Genomic DNA, 10,762 nt, shown 5'->3' with positions numbered 1-10,762 from the left:
CACGTGGGGCAGTCGGCTTCGGCTAACCCTGCGCACTGATTGGTCTGCCTTGTGGGCAGGACACAGAGGAAGGGCGGTGTCCTTTTCGGGCCTGTGATTGGACAGGGACTGACAGCTGAGCCGGGCTCCTGGCACACCGGTTGGCCAGTGGATGGTGGGGGCGGGGCTCGGGGAAGATGATTGGTCAGGGTGTAGTGATGGGGGTGGAGCGATGCTGGATTGGGTAGCGGTAAACGATTGACAGCTCAGAGAAGGGCTCCGCCCCCCTGATTGGACAACAGCCAGGAAATGACCAACCGGATCGAGGCGGGCTTTGAGGATCTCCTTCCTTCTCTGATTAGCTAAAATGACTTGATTGATGTCCACCGGGGGTAGAGCAGGCTCTGCGGCCATTTTAGCTCGCTGATTGGATAGTGGCTGGGGTGGGGGCTGCCTTATCTGCTTGGACACTGGGAAATGATGGGCAGTCACGGAACAGCTAGTCTTTGGCGCTGATTGGCTGGGACAAGAGCCACTGCCACACCCACATGGCCCATTGCCGCTGCCCCTCCCCAACCTTGGGGCACTGCCTTTTGTGGGGTCACATGGGGGGGCGTGACCTAGGGGTGGGCAGAGCCCCCCATAGGCGTGGCAGGCAAGACCCAATCCTGCGCATGGGGGGGGGATGGGTACCCTCTTCCCTCATTGCTCTGCTGCTGCTGGTTGGGAAGGAGGCAAGCGGCCGGCACAGGGTCAGGGGGAGTGAGCTGGGGTCAGGACCTGGTCCCCCCTCCCTCTGCAGCCCCAAGGAGCAGGGAGACAGCTGCGCTTCAAGTCCTTTAATGCCAGGCTAGCCCGCACGCACCGTGGGTTAGTCCTTACCCATAAGAAAATACTATTTCCTTATAAAACCCTAAATTGACCTTCCCCGCACCACCCTGCCAGGCTCTAGCCCCCTTGGTCCTGCCTCTGCCCCCGGTCTGCCTTCCCTGGGCACTAGCCGGACCTCCAGCTGCACCCTCGTGTCAGAAACTGAAGGCTGAGTCCTTCACGCTGGGTTGGGGTAAAGTTGTCGTGAGGCTGTGGTTGCATGAAGAGATGGGGCCGCCTTGGCAAAGAGGCTGAGGAGTCAAGGGGTAGACAGCCGGCGTGTGGTTGGATTGAGTGCTGTAGATTGGAAGCTGGTCAAGGCTTGTTTGCCGGGTCGCAGTTCAGTCTCATATAGGTCATGTCTGTTGTAAGGCAGTAGTGTGGCTACAAGAATAGCAACAGGCAGAGGGAGAGGCAGAAGGAATGGACATAGATGGGTCTTGAGGGACAGGAGAGCACCCAACTGGGCCTTTGGTCAGTCATGACTGGGAATGAACCTCAGGAAGAGCTTGGAGGTCGGAGGATGGGAGTTTGGTCACAGTTATGGCCTGATAGGCATGGAGATGAACCGAGTTTCTGTTTGGGAGACGGATTTGGGTGGTGGGAAGCATCATCCTTAGTGGTGGCAGCATTAGGGGATGGTGGAAGGTCAGCCTGAAGGGGTAGGAACTTCCATGGCCGCGTTGGACGTGGTGAAGAAGACATGGTTACAAATGGCCGTTGCGGCTGAGAGAGATGGCCAAGATCTGTGGTGATTCTTCCGCAGTGGAACGTGGGCAAGTAGTACAGCTACGAATTAGCATTAGGAGAAAAAGCCAAGGCCAGCTGGTTTGACACATCTAGACCACAGGCAGATGCCAAGGGCCCAGAAAACCTGGTAGCTGCGAGTCTTGCTGCGGCCCTGCCAGCCTCATGCGTGAGGAAAATGAAAACCTGACTGGAAGGAAGAGCCAACTCCAGAAAGACCAAATCTGCCAGGATAAAGGAGACAAGATGGCTGACTTGTAATCAAGGGAGCAGCTGGGGCAGGCTCATGCTCACACCAAATGACAAGACAGCAGACTCCTGGATGAGGAAGTGTGGGAAGAAAATGGCCAACCTGTAGGTAGGGGGCAAGATGGCCAACTTGTCTGAGGCAAGATGGTGGAACTAGGGGAGAAAGGACAAAATGGCGGAACTAGGGGAGAGGGGACAAAATGGCTGACCCACAGGCAAGCAGGAGAGCAACAAATTGCCTGCCCTGCAGGGAAGAATATGAAGTCTCTGAATTTGGGTCACGGGAAAGAACGAGACCAACTCATATCAAGGAAACCAGATGGCCAGTGGCTTGGTCAGAGAAGGTGGCCAACCCCTGTCAAAGAGACGAGAAGGCCGATGCTTGTCAAGGAAGCAAGATAGCGGATCTGGGTCCAGGGCACAAAATGGCTACCCTGCAGACAAGTGGGAGGGCAACAAAATGGCTACCTTGTAAGCAACAGAATTAGTTCAGTAGACAATGGTCAAGAGAGCTGACACTTAGTCAAGGACACATGCTGGCTGGTCACTTCAAAGAGACAAGATGGCAGAACTAGCAGCAAGGGTGCAAAATGGCTGATGGGAAAGCTGAAGAACAAAATAGCTGCCCAGTGGGCAAGGGAATGAGGTCAGTAGACTATGGTCAAGGGAAGAAGATGGCTGACCCATATCCAAAGAGACAAGGCAGCTGACCCTTGGTCAGAGGAACAAGATGGCCTTCCCCCAGGTAGTGGACAGGCTGGAACAAGCCGAGGACGGTGGTAAAGTAGTCATGTAAACAGTCAGTCTCCGTTTCTCCAGTCCCCAGTGGCCCCCTCACATCTTCTTCACACGGCTCTCCAGCCCCTCCAGCTCCTGCATCACCTCACGGGGCAGGTCCTCGTTGACCTGCTCCGTGAGGTACTTGCGTATGTCCCGCACCTCCTGCTCCCAGAATTCCTTGGGCAGGTGGAAGAGCTCCTTGTGGTCCACGTTGGCCAAGCCCTGGAGATTGAGGGCCCCCTCGCGGGGGACATAGCCGATGGGTGTCTCCTGGGCACTGTCCTCTCCATCCACACGCCGACAGATCCAGTCCAGCACGCGGCAGTTCTCGCCGAAGCCGGGCCACAGGAAATTGCCATCGGGGCCCTTGCGGAACCAGTTGACGTGGAAGATCTTGGGCAGGCGGGCGCCGCTTCGCTCCCCCACGGCCAGCCAGTGTTCCAGGTACCGCCCAAAGTTGTACCCGAAGAAAGGACGCATGGCGAAGGGGTCGTGCATGATCACCTTGCCTGGTGTGGGAGAGAATGGCAGTGCCATCAGGTGAGGCGCTGTGGGTAATCCGGGACATGAGCATGAAGGGAACCGAGGTGCCTGAGAGTGGGTGGGAGGGAGTCAAGGGGCAATTTAGCATGGCCAAAGGTCAGGAAGTAATGGCGGATAAAGCCAACCTGGTGCACAGGACTGTGGGTAACTGACTACAGCAGGGGACTGTGGGTAATGTGGCTCCGCAGAACGCAAATCCAAAGGACTGTGGCTATGACAGGGCCGCCCTGCAGAGGACTGTGGATAATCCGGCCCCAAAGGACTGTGGGTATTTGGTTATGAGGGCTGCCCTGCAGGGGATTGTGGGTAACCTCTCACAGTAGAAAGAACTGCAGGCAACTGACTACAGCAGGGGATTGTGGGTCATTTGGGACCTCAGCACAAAGGACAATGGGTAATTCAGTCCAGTAGGGCCACCCTACAGGGGGCTGTGAGTAATTTGACTCCACCAGACCCCAGCACAGAGGTGTGTGGGTATCTGGAGATAGTGGCATCCTGGAAGGTGGGCACTGAGAGGACCCAGGCATCTGGGCAGTCATACCTTTGTGCTCGGCGGCGGCGGTGGACTCAGAACGCATGGCACTGCCCACAAAGACACCATGCTGCCAGTTGAAGGCCTCATATACCAGCGGCACCCCTGTAAGGGAGGAGAGATAGTGCCATTAGCCCTGTGCCAGCCCGGGGACCCTGGTGTCCAGGCAGGGTGGCAGGTGGGTGGTGTGTGGCCTTACCTTGGGGTCTTCGGCCACCAAAGATGATGGCATCAATGGGGACTCCCTCAGGAGATTCCCAGGCTGGGTCCATGATGGGGCACTGGCGGGCAGGGGCGCAGAACCGCGAGTTGGGGTGGGCGCATGGCTCCTTGGCATCTGGGGGAGGCAGAGATGGGGGGCGTTAATGGGGTAGGGCAGCACCATGGGGTGGAGATGCCAGGGGGCTGGACAGGGCAGGGCTGATGGGGTCCAGCGGGTGGCAGCGAGAAGGGATTCTGGGTAATGGGGAAAGGCTCCAAACTGGGGAAGCGGGGGTCCTGTACCATGGGTCCAGGGCTGGTCCTGCTAGTGGTACATGGGAGTGCCAAGAGAGGGTCTATACCAGGGCTCCAGGGCCAGCCCTGTCAGTCACAGATGTTGGTGTTGGGGGGGCTGTACTGGGAGGGGTGTGGGGAGGGCAGGGGTCTGTACAGGGGCAGGTTGAAGGGTACATCTCAGAGCATGCCAGTCCTAGTTGTGGGGGCCAGGCAGGCTGAAGGGCACTGGAGCCAGAGCTGCCAGCTGTAGATGAGGGTACCAGGTGGGTGGCTACACTACGGGGGCAGGAGCTGGGGGTGGTCCATACTGGGACTCCAGGGCTATGACAGGGCCACCCTGCAGAGGACTGTGGATAATCTGGCCCCAGGTTATGGCCCTGCCAGTTGTGGATAAGGATGCTGGGGGGCCTGTACTGGGAGTGGGGTGGAAGGACAGGGGGTCCATAGTGGGACTTAGAGGCTGGCCTTACCAGTTATTGATGGTGGCACAGTGGGGGATATACTGGGGGTAGTACTGCAGGGGCAGGGCCAGGGCTGTCTCTGCCAGTTGTAGATAGAGATGCCAGTGGAGCTTCACTGGGGGGGGGTCTGTCCTGCGGCTGTAGTTGAGGGGCAGGTCAGGGGTGTGTGTACTGGGGCTACAGGGCTGGCCCTGCCCATTGTAGATGGGGGTGCTATACCGGGGGTGGCAGGGCGGGAGGTGCGTACCAGGGCTCCAGGGCCGGCCCTGCCAGTCATAGATGGGCGTGCGAGGGGGCAGGTGGTGGTCGATGCCCTCCCAGTAGACGCCACCCTCGCCGGTGAGCCCCACGTTGGTGAAGAGCGTGTTGCGCTGCACTGTGTGCATGGCGTTGGGGTTGGTGCGCATCGATGTGCCTGGCGCCACCCCGAAGAACCCACTTTCAGGATTGATGGCCCGCAGACGTCCTGGGGAGGCAACGAGGGGGGTGGGGTCAGCTACCCACAATCCTTTGCACAGGAGCTAAATCTCCACCATCTACCTGTGATCCTTTGTGCCAGGCTCTGGAGACACTAAGCTACCCACAATCCTTTGCACGGCTACTTACCCACGTCTGCTTCTGTGCCCCTGCGATCCATCCATCCATCCCCCTCCACCCCTCCCACCCCTGCCCTCTGCCTCACCCTCACTGTCAAACTTCATCCAGGCAATGTCGTCGCCCACACACTCAGCGCGCCAGCCGGGCAGCGATGGCGTCATCATGGCCAGGTTGGTCTTGCCGCAGGCGCTGGGGAATGCGGCTGCCACGTACTTCTTCCGCCCCTCAGGGCTGGTGAGGCCCAGGATCTGGGGGGGACCGGGGAATCAGGGGCCCACAATGCCTTGCAACTGAGTCCTGCCCTCCTGTCCACCCACAATCCTCTGTGCCATGCACTTGGCGAGGGGGCAGGGGCTAGGGGGAAGTTCCCTACAATCCCCTGTGCCACCCAATTACCCACAATCCTTTGCCATCCCATCTACCCGCAATGTTGTCCTATTCCCTGGGTAGAGAGGAAGTTGCCCACAATCCTCTGTGCCACCCTTGATTACTCCCATCCTTTGCAGCAGACCCTATGGCAGGGAGTTACCCACATTCCTCAGGTCTCCCCTGTCTGCCCACAATCCTCTGCACCACTGCCAAAGTTACCCACCATCCTCTCTGCCATGCCACGTTTCCCATGATCCTTTGCAGTGTGCCCTGGGGCAGCTGGTTACCCACAATCCTTAGTGCAGGAGCCAGACAGCTGTCTCCTGTCTGCACACAATCCTCTCTACCATACCACATGACCCACAGTCCTTTGTAGGGCACCCTGTAGCATCCCCCAATGCCAATGGCCAGGGTGGGGGACACTCTCCTGACCCCCCTGCCCTCCAACATGCATCATCCCCGGCCAGATTTCAACAGGGCTGAGTCACTCATTAACCAATTAATATTTACTCGTTAAATATGCCCTGGAGAAGGGTAAACAGACAGGGTGCCCTTTGGACATCTGCCTGTGACAACTACCTCGGAGCCAGGGAGAGAACCCAGGCGTCCGGCGCTTGCCCGTCCACCCCATCAGGCGCTGCTCCCTCCCAGAGCTGGAGTAGAACCCAGGCATCCGGGCTCGACCCCTCATTGCTCTGCCCCACAGGGCCCCACTGCCCTCCCAGAGCAGGGATAGACCCCCTAATCCTTTGCAGCAACCACACCAGCCTACCCACAATCCTTTGCAGCAGTCTAACCCTAACACATCTACCCACAACCCTCAGTAGCAGCTGCATGCCACTCCCCACAATCCTTTGCAGCAGGGTGCACCCCAAACCCACCTCCTCACACAATCCCTAAATCTAACCCAGCACACCTACCCACAATTCTTTGCAGCTGGACCCACCCCAAATCCACCTCCTCACAATCCCTAACCCTAACCCAGCACACCTACCCACAATCCTTTGCAGCCATCCTCCCCATCCCCACTCCCATGGCAAGACAGAGCCCTGGCCTCCCTCCTTGCCAGCAGCTCCCCGCACGGGTTGCCGTTCTGCCCAGATGCCTGGGTCCTGGGTTACCAGCATGTGCTCGGCCAGCCAGCCCTCATCGCGGGCAATGCGCGAGGCGATGCGCAGGGCAAAGCACTTCTTGCCCAGCAGGGAGTTGCCACCGTAGCCACTGCCGAAGGAAACGATCTCCCGCCGGTCAGGCACATGCGCAATCAGTGTCTTGGCCGGGTTACAGGGCCAGTTGTTCACCAGCTCCTCTGTGGGGCACAGTGCCAGGGAGGGGGATCAGGGGGGCAGGTGGAGATAGGGGGTGGATGGATAGGTGGAGGGACTAAGGGGCTGAATGGTGGAGGGATGGATGGGGAGGAGCTATGGGGAAGGATGGATGGAGTGGGGCTACAGGGATGGGTTGAATGGTGGAGGGATGGATGGATGGCTACAGACGCATAGATGGAAAGGGCTATGGGGAAGGAAGGAAGGAAATGGGCTATGGGGATGATGGATGGAGAGAGCTATGGGGAAGGAAGGAAGGAAGGGGGTACAGGGATGGATGGATGGAGAGGGCAGGAAGGAAGAGGAGAGGGGCTATGGGGAGGGATGGATGGACAGAGAGGGGCTACGGGGATGAAGGAACCACACAGGGTGGATGAAGGAGTGTGTGGGACTTTATGGAAGTATGGGTAGAGGCACCCCCCCTGCCCCCAACTCACCTTGCAGGGGCAGTGGCTGTCCCACGGAGTGCAGGCACTGCACAAACTCCCCATCACCAAGGGCGCGCAGGGCAGGGGCACCCATTCGGGTCATGATGCGCATGCTGGCCACCACGTAGGGCGAGTCCGTCAGCTGCACGCCCGTCTTGGCCAGCGGCGAGCCCAGCGGACCCATGCTGTATGGGATCACGTACATGGTGCGCCCTGTGAGAGACATAGCATGTGGGCACTGGCACCTGCTGGGGGGATGAAGAGAGGGATGATGGATGGATGGGGCATCTGGAGATGGTTGGTGGGATGTATGATGGGTAGATGGAAACACGGACAGAAGCATGACAGGTAGGTGGAGGGATTGATACATGAATAGATGGATGCAGGGATGATAGGTGGACATATGGATGGATGGTAAGTGGACATATGGATGGAGGGATGGATGCATGAGGCATCTGGAAATGGCTGGCTGGCTGGAGCGTGTGGGGATCGATGGATTGACAGATGAAAGAAAAGCCTTGTGCCCTTTCAGTCCAGGTGCCCGCAGGGGCAGGGCCCAGCAACCATGGTGCATAGTACCTCTCATGCAGCCAGGGAAGCGGTTGTCCACCGCAGCCTGGAAGTCAGCAGGGCTCATCCAGTTGCCGAGCTGCCCGGTGGCACCAGAAGCTGGGATGGGCACCGTGTCCCGCTGCTGCTCTGTCACAATCACCGTCTTGCTCTCCACCCGCGCCACGTCCTTGGGGTCAGTCCGTGCCAGCCAGCTGGGTCAGAGAGGGACTTGGGTGTCCGGGACAGCTCTCAGTCCCATATGGGGCAGGGGATCAGTGTCCAGGATAGCACAGGGGGAAGGGAGCTTGGGGAATGGACCCAGGCATCCAGGACAGACTTCCACCCCCCCAGGGGGCACAAGAAATTGGGCCCAAGTGTCCAGGACAGACCTCTAGAGGACCCCACCCATTTCCATTGGTAACTTGGTTGGGGGGACGGGGTGGAAATTATAGCCCTGTTGCAAAGGACTGTGAGTGGCTGGCTGCAGCCAGGATATCCTGCAGGGCATTGTTGGTAACTGGACCCCACATGGTATTATAGGCAAAAAGTGTAGAGGGTAATTCAGGGTGCCCTGATGCTGATGCAAAGGACTGTGGGTAATTGGCAAAGCCACCCTGCAGGGGATCATGGGTAATGTAGTCCCACCAAGCAAAGGACTATGGGTAATTCAGTCTCATGGGATCCAGACACAAACAACAGTGGTCTGCAAAACACAGGGCTGTGGGTAATTTGGCTCCTGGAGGGCACAAAGGACTGTGGGTAACTGACTGCAGCATTGTACGTAATTCCCCCCCCCCGCACAAAGGACTGTGGGTAACTTAGTGTCACTGGCTGCAGCAAAGTATTATGGGCAATACAGGCATTGTGGGTAACAGAGCCACAGGATCCTGGTAAAAAAGGACTGGGGATAAGTGGCCCTGGCAGGGACAGCTGCAGGGGCTGCGGGTAACTGTCAAGAGCAGGGCTGCCCTGCCGGGCATTGGGGATAACCACTGGTACCAGGACTGCCTTGCAGGGCATTGTGGGTAACTTGGGACCACAGGATCCTGACACAAAGGACTGTGAGTAACGAGGTATGGCAGAGCCACACTGCAGGGAGCTGCAGGTTATTGTTGTTAGCCAGGCTGCCTGTCAGGGTATTGTGGATACAAGGGGGCCGCAGAACCCCGCTGCAAAGGACGATGGGTGACATGTCATGGCAGATCTGCACCAAAGGGTTTTGGGTGGTAATTGCTGGTACCAGGGCTGTGCTGCAGTGCATTGTGGGCAACCTGGGGTGGCAGGATCCCATCACAAAGGACTATGGGCAATGACGGGGCCATGCTGCAGGGGGTTATGGGTAATCACCACTAGCAGGGCTGTTCTGCAGGGCATTATGGGTAATTGCTAGTACCTGGGCTGTGCTGCAGTGCATTGTGGGCAACTTGAACTGACAGGATCCCAACACACAGAACTATGGGTAACAGGCTGTGACAGGGCCACACTGCAGGGGGTTGTGGGTAATCACCAGTAGTATGGCTGCCCTGCAGGGCATTGTGGGTAACTGAGGCCTGCAGGATGGGCTGGTACTGGGAGGGAGGGAGCCCCGGTGTCTAGCCAGCAGCACTCACCAGTTCTCATACTTGGCGAGGCGCTGGAGGACACCCTCAGTCTCCAGCAGGGCCAGCACAGCACCATTCTCGGCCTGCGACCCATCGCACAGGTGCACGGCAGCCGGTTGGCACAGCTGGGCACCCTGCTCCACGAAGGCTCGCACCCGCGCCGGCGCTGCCTCCAGGTCCCCGTGCACCACACGCAGGGCCGTGTGCGTGCCCCGCGCCCATGCCACCCGGCAGCCCCGCAGCCAGCGCATGCCCTGCCTGTGAAAGGGGGGCTGTGAGCATGCAGCATGGGACCACAAGTGTGCAAGCTCATGTGGCACCTGGGCATGTGACAAGTCACGAGCCCAAAAGAGGACAAATTGTCACCACCTGATAGGGGGGCACACTCAGGGCTGTGCCCCATTGTTATATGCCACCCCACCCCAGTACCAGCTGACCCCCCCTCAACATCCGGCTGGAGGGGGAGGGGGTGCCACATCCCAGCCCCGATTGGCTGCCAAGCGCAGGCAGAGGAGAGGCAGGGAGGCCTGGCCCAGAGCCAACTGGGCGAGCAAAGTCCGGGTGCCCACGTCTGACCGGACTCTGGTCCCCTCCTCCCTGTCAGCAGCCTGCCCCAGGGGCTGCTGGGAACATTGGGGGGGGAGGGAGGGGGCACTGGCCCTGACCCCAGGCCGGATTTCCCAACCAACCCAAGACTGGCCACTTCCAGTGTCCCGTGCCTGTGCCAGGCGGATGGAGCTGGTACTGGGGAGGGGTGTGGCAGCCACACACAAAAGGGTGGACACCCAAAGGCCTGCAGGTTAGTAGTGAGGGGCACCAGGAGGGCCCCATCCAGGCACGGGCGCAGGCTGGACCCTGCTTAGCAAACAAAGCACAACAGAGGTGGGGGAGTGCAGAGCCTGTGACATGGAGGACCACCAGGAAGTGCAATCCACAAGCATGAGACACTGACACCCACCCAGGCCTGCTGGTGCCCCTCACTCCCAACCCGCAGCCCCTGCTCCCCCCCACTGGTGCCCCTCACTCCTGACCTGCAGCCCCTGCTCCCCATTAATGCCCCTCACTCCCGACCCACAGCCCCTTGCTCCCCCCCACTGGTGCCCCTCACTCCTGACCTGCAGCCCCTGCTCCCCATTAATGCCCCTCACTCCCGACCCACAGCCCCTTGCTCCCCCCCACTGGTGCCCCTCACTCCTGACCTGCAGCCCCTGCTGGTGCCCCTCACTCCCGG

The 10,762-nt window shown here is 59.2% G+C and overlaps 1 protein-coding gene across 1 annotated transcript; it reads right to left on the bottom strand.

Annotated features, from left to right (window-relative positions):
- Positions 1-803: 803 nt before the first annotated feature.
- On the bottom strand, positions 804-10,563 carry PCK2 (phosphoenolpyruvate carboxykinase 2, mitochondrial). The gene is made up of 9 exons (XM_014526181.2): positions 9,541-10,563; positions 7,958-8,142; positions 7,388-7,591; positions 6,747-6,934; positions 5,342-5,504; positions 4,907-5,125; positions 3,900-4,037; positions 3,710-3,805; positions 804-3,134 (listed from the first exon to the last, which is right to left on the bottom strand). Exons 1-9 carry the CDS (start codon positions 9,780-9,782, stop codon positions 2,680-2,682), a joined length of 1,890 nt encoding a protein of 629 aa, XP_014381667.2. The 5' UTR covers positions 9,783-10,563; the 3' UTR covers positions 804-2,679.
- Positions 10,564-10,762: the final 199 nt, after the last annotated feature.

The sequence above is a fragment of the Alligator sinensis genome, unplaced genomic scaffold (assembly GCF_000455745.1).
Source record: "Alligator sinensis unplaced genomic scaffold, ASM45574v1 scaffold128_1, whole genome shotgun sequence".
In the NCBI taxonomy this organism is placed as follows: Eukaryota; Metazoa; Chordata; order Crocodylia; family Alligatoridae; genus Alligator; species Alligator sinensis.
The sequence above is the reverse complement of the archived record's forward strand: the minus strand, read 5'-3'. Positions and strand labels throughout refer to the sequence as shown.

Excerpts from the sequence above, each read along its gene's own strand:
- PCK2 (XM_014526181.2), bottom strand. The coding sequence starts at position 9,782 with ATGCGCTGGCTGCGGGGCTGCCGGGTGGCATGGGCGCGGGGCACGCAC. Across the intron at positions 8,143-9,540 it reads CTCGCCAAGTATGAGAACTG|CTGGCTGGCACGGACTGACC; the intron begins GTGAGTGCTGCT and ends TCTCTGACCCAG. Across the intron at positions 4,038-4,906 it reads GGGCCGGCCCTGGAGCCCTG|ATGCCAAGGAGCCATGCGCC; the intron begins GTACGCACCTCC and ends TGCCTCCCCCAG.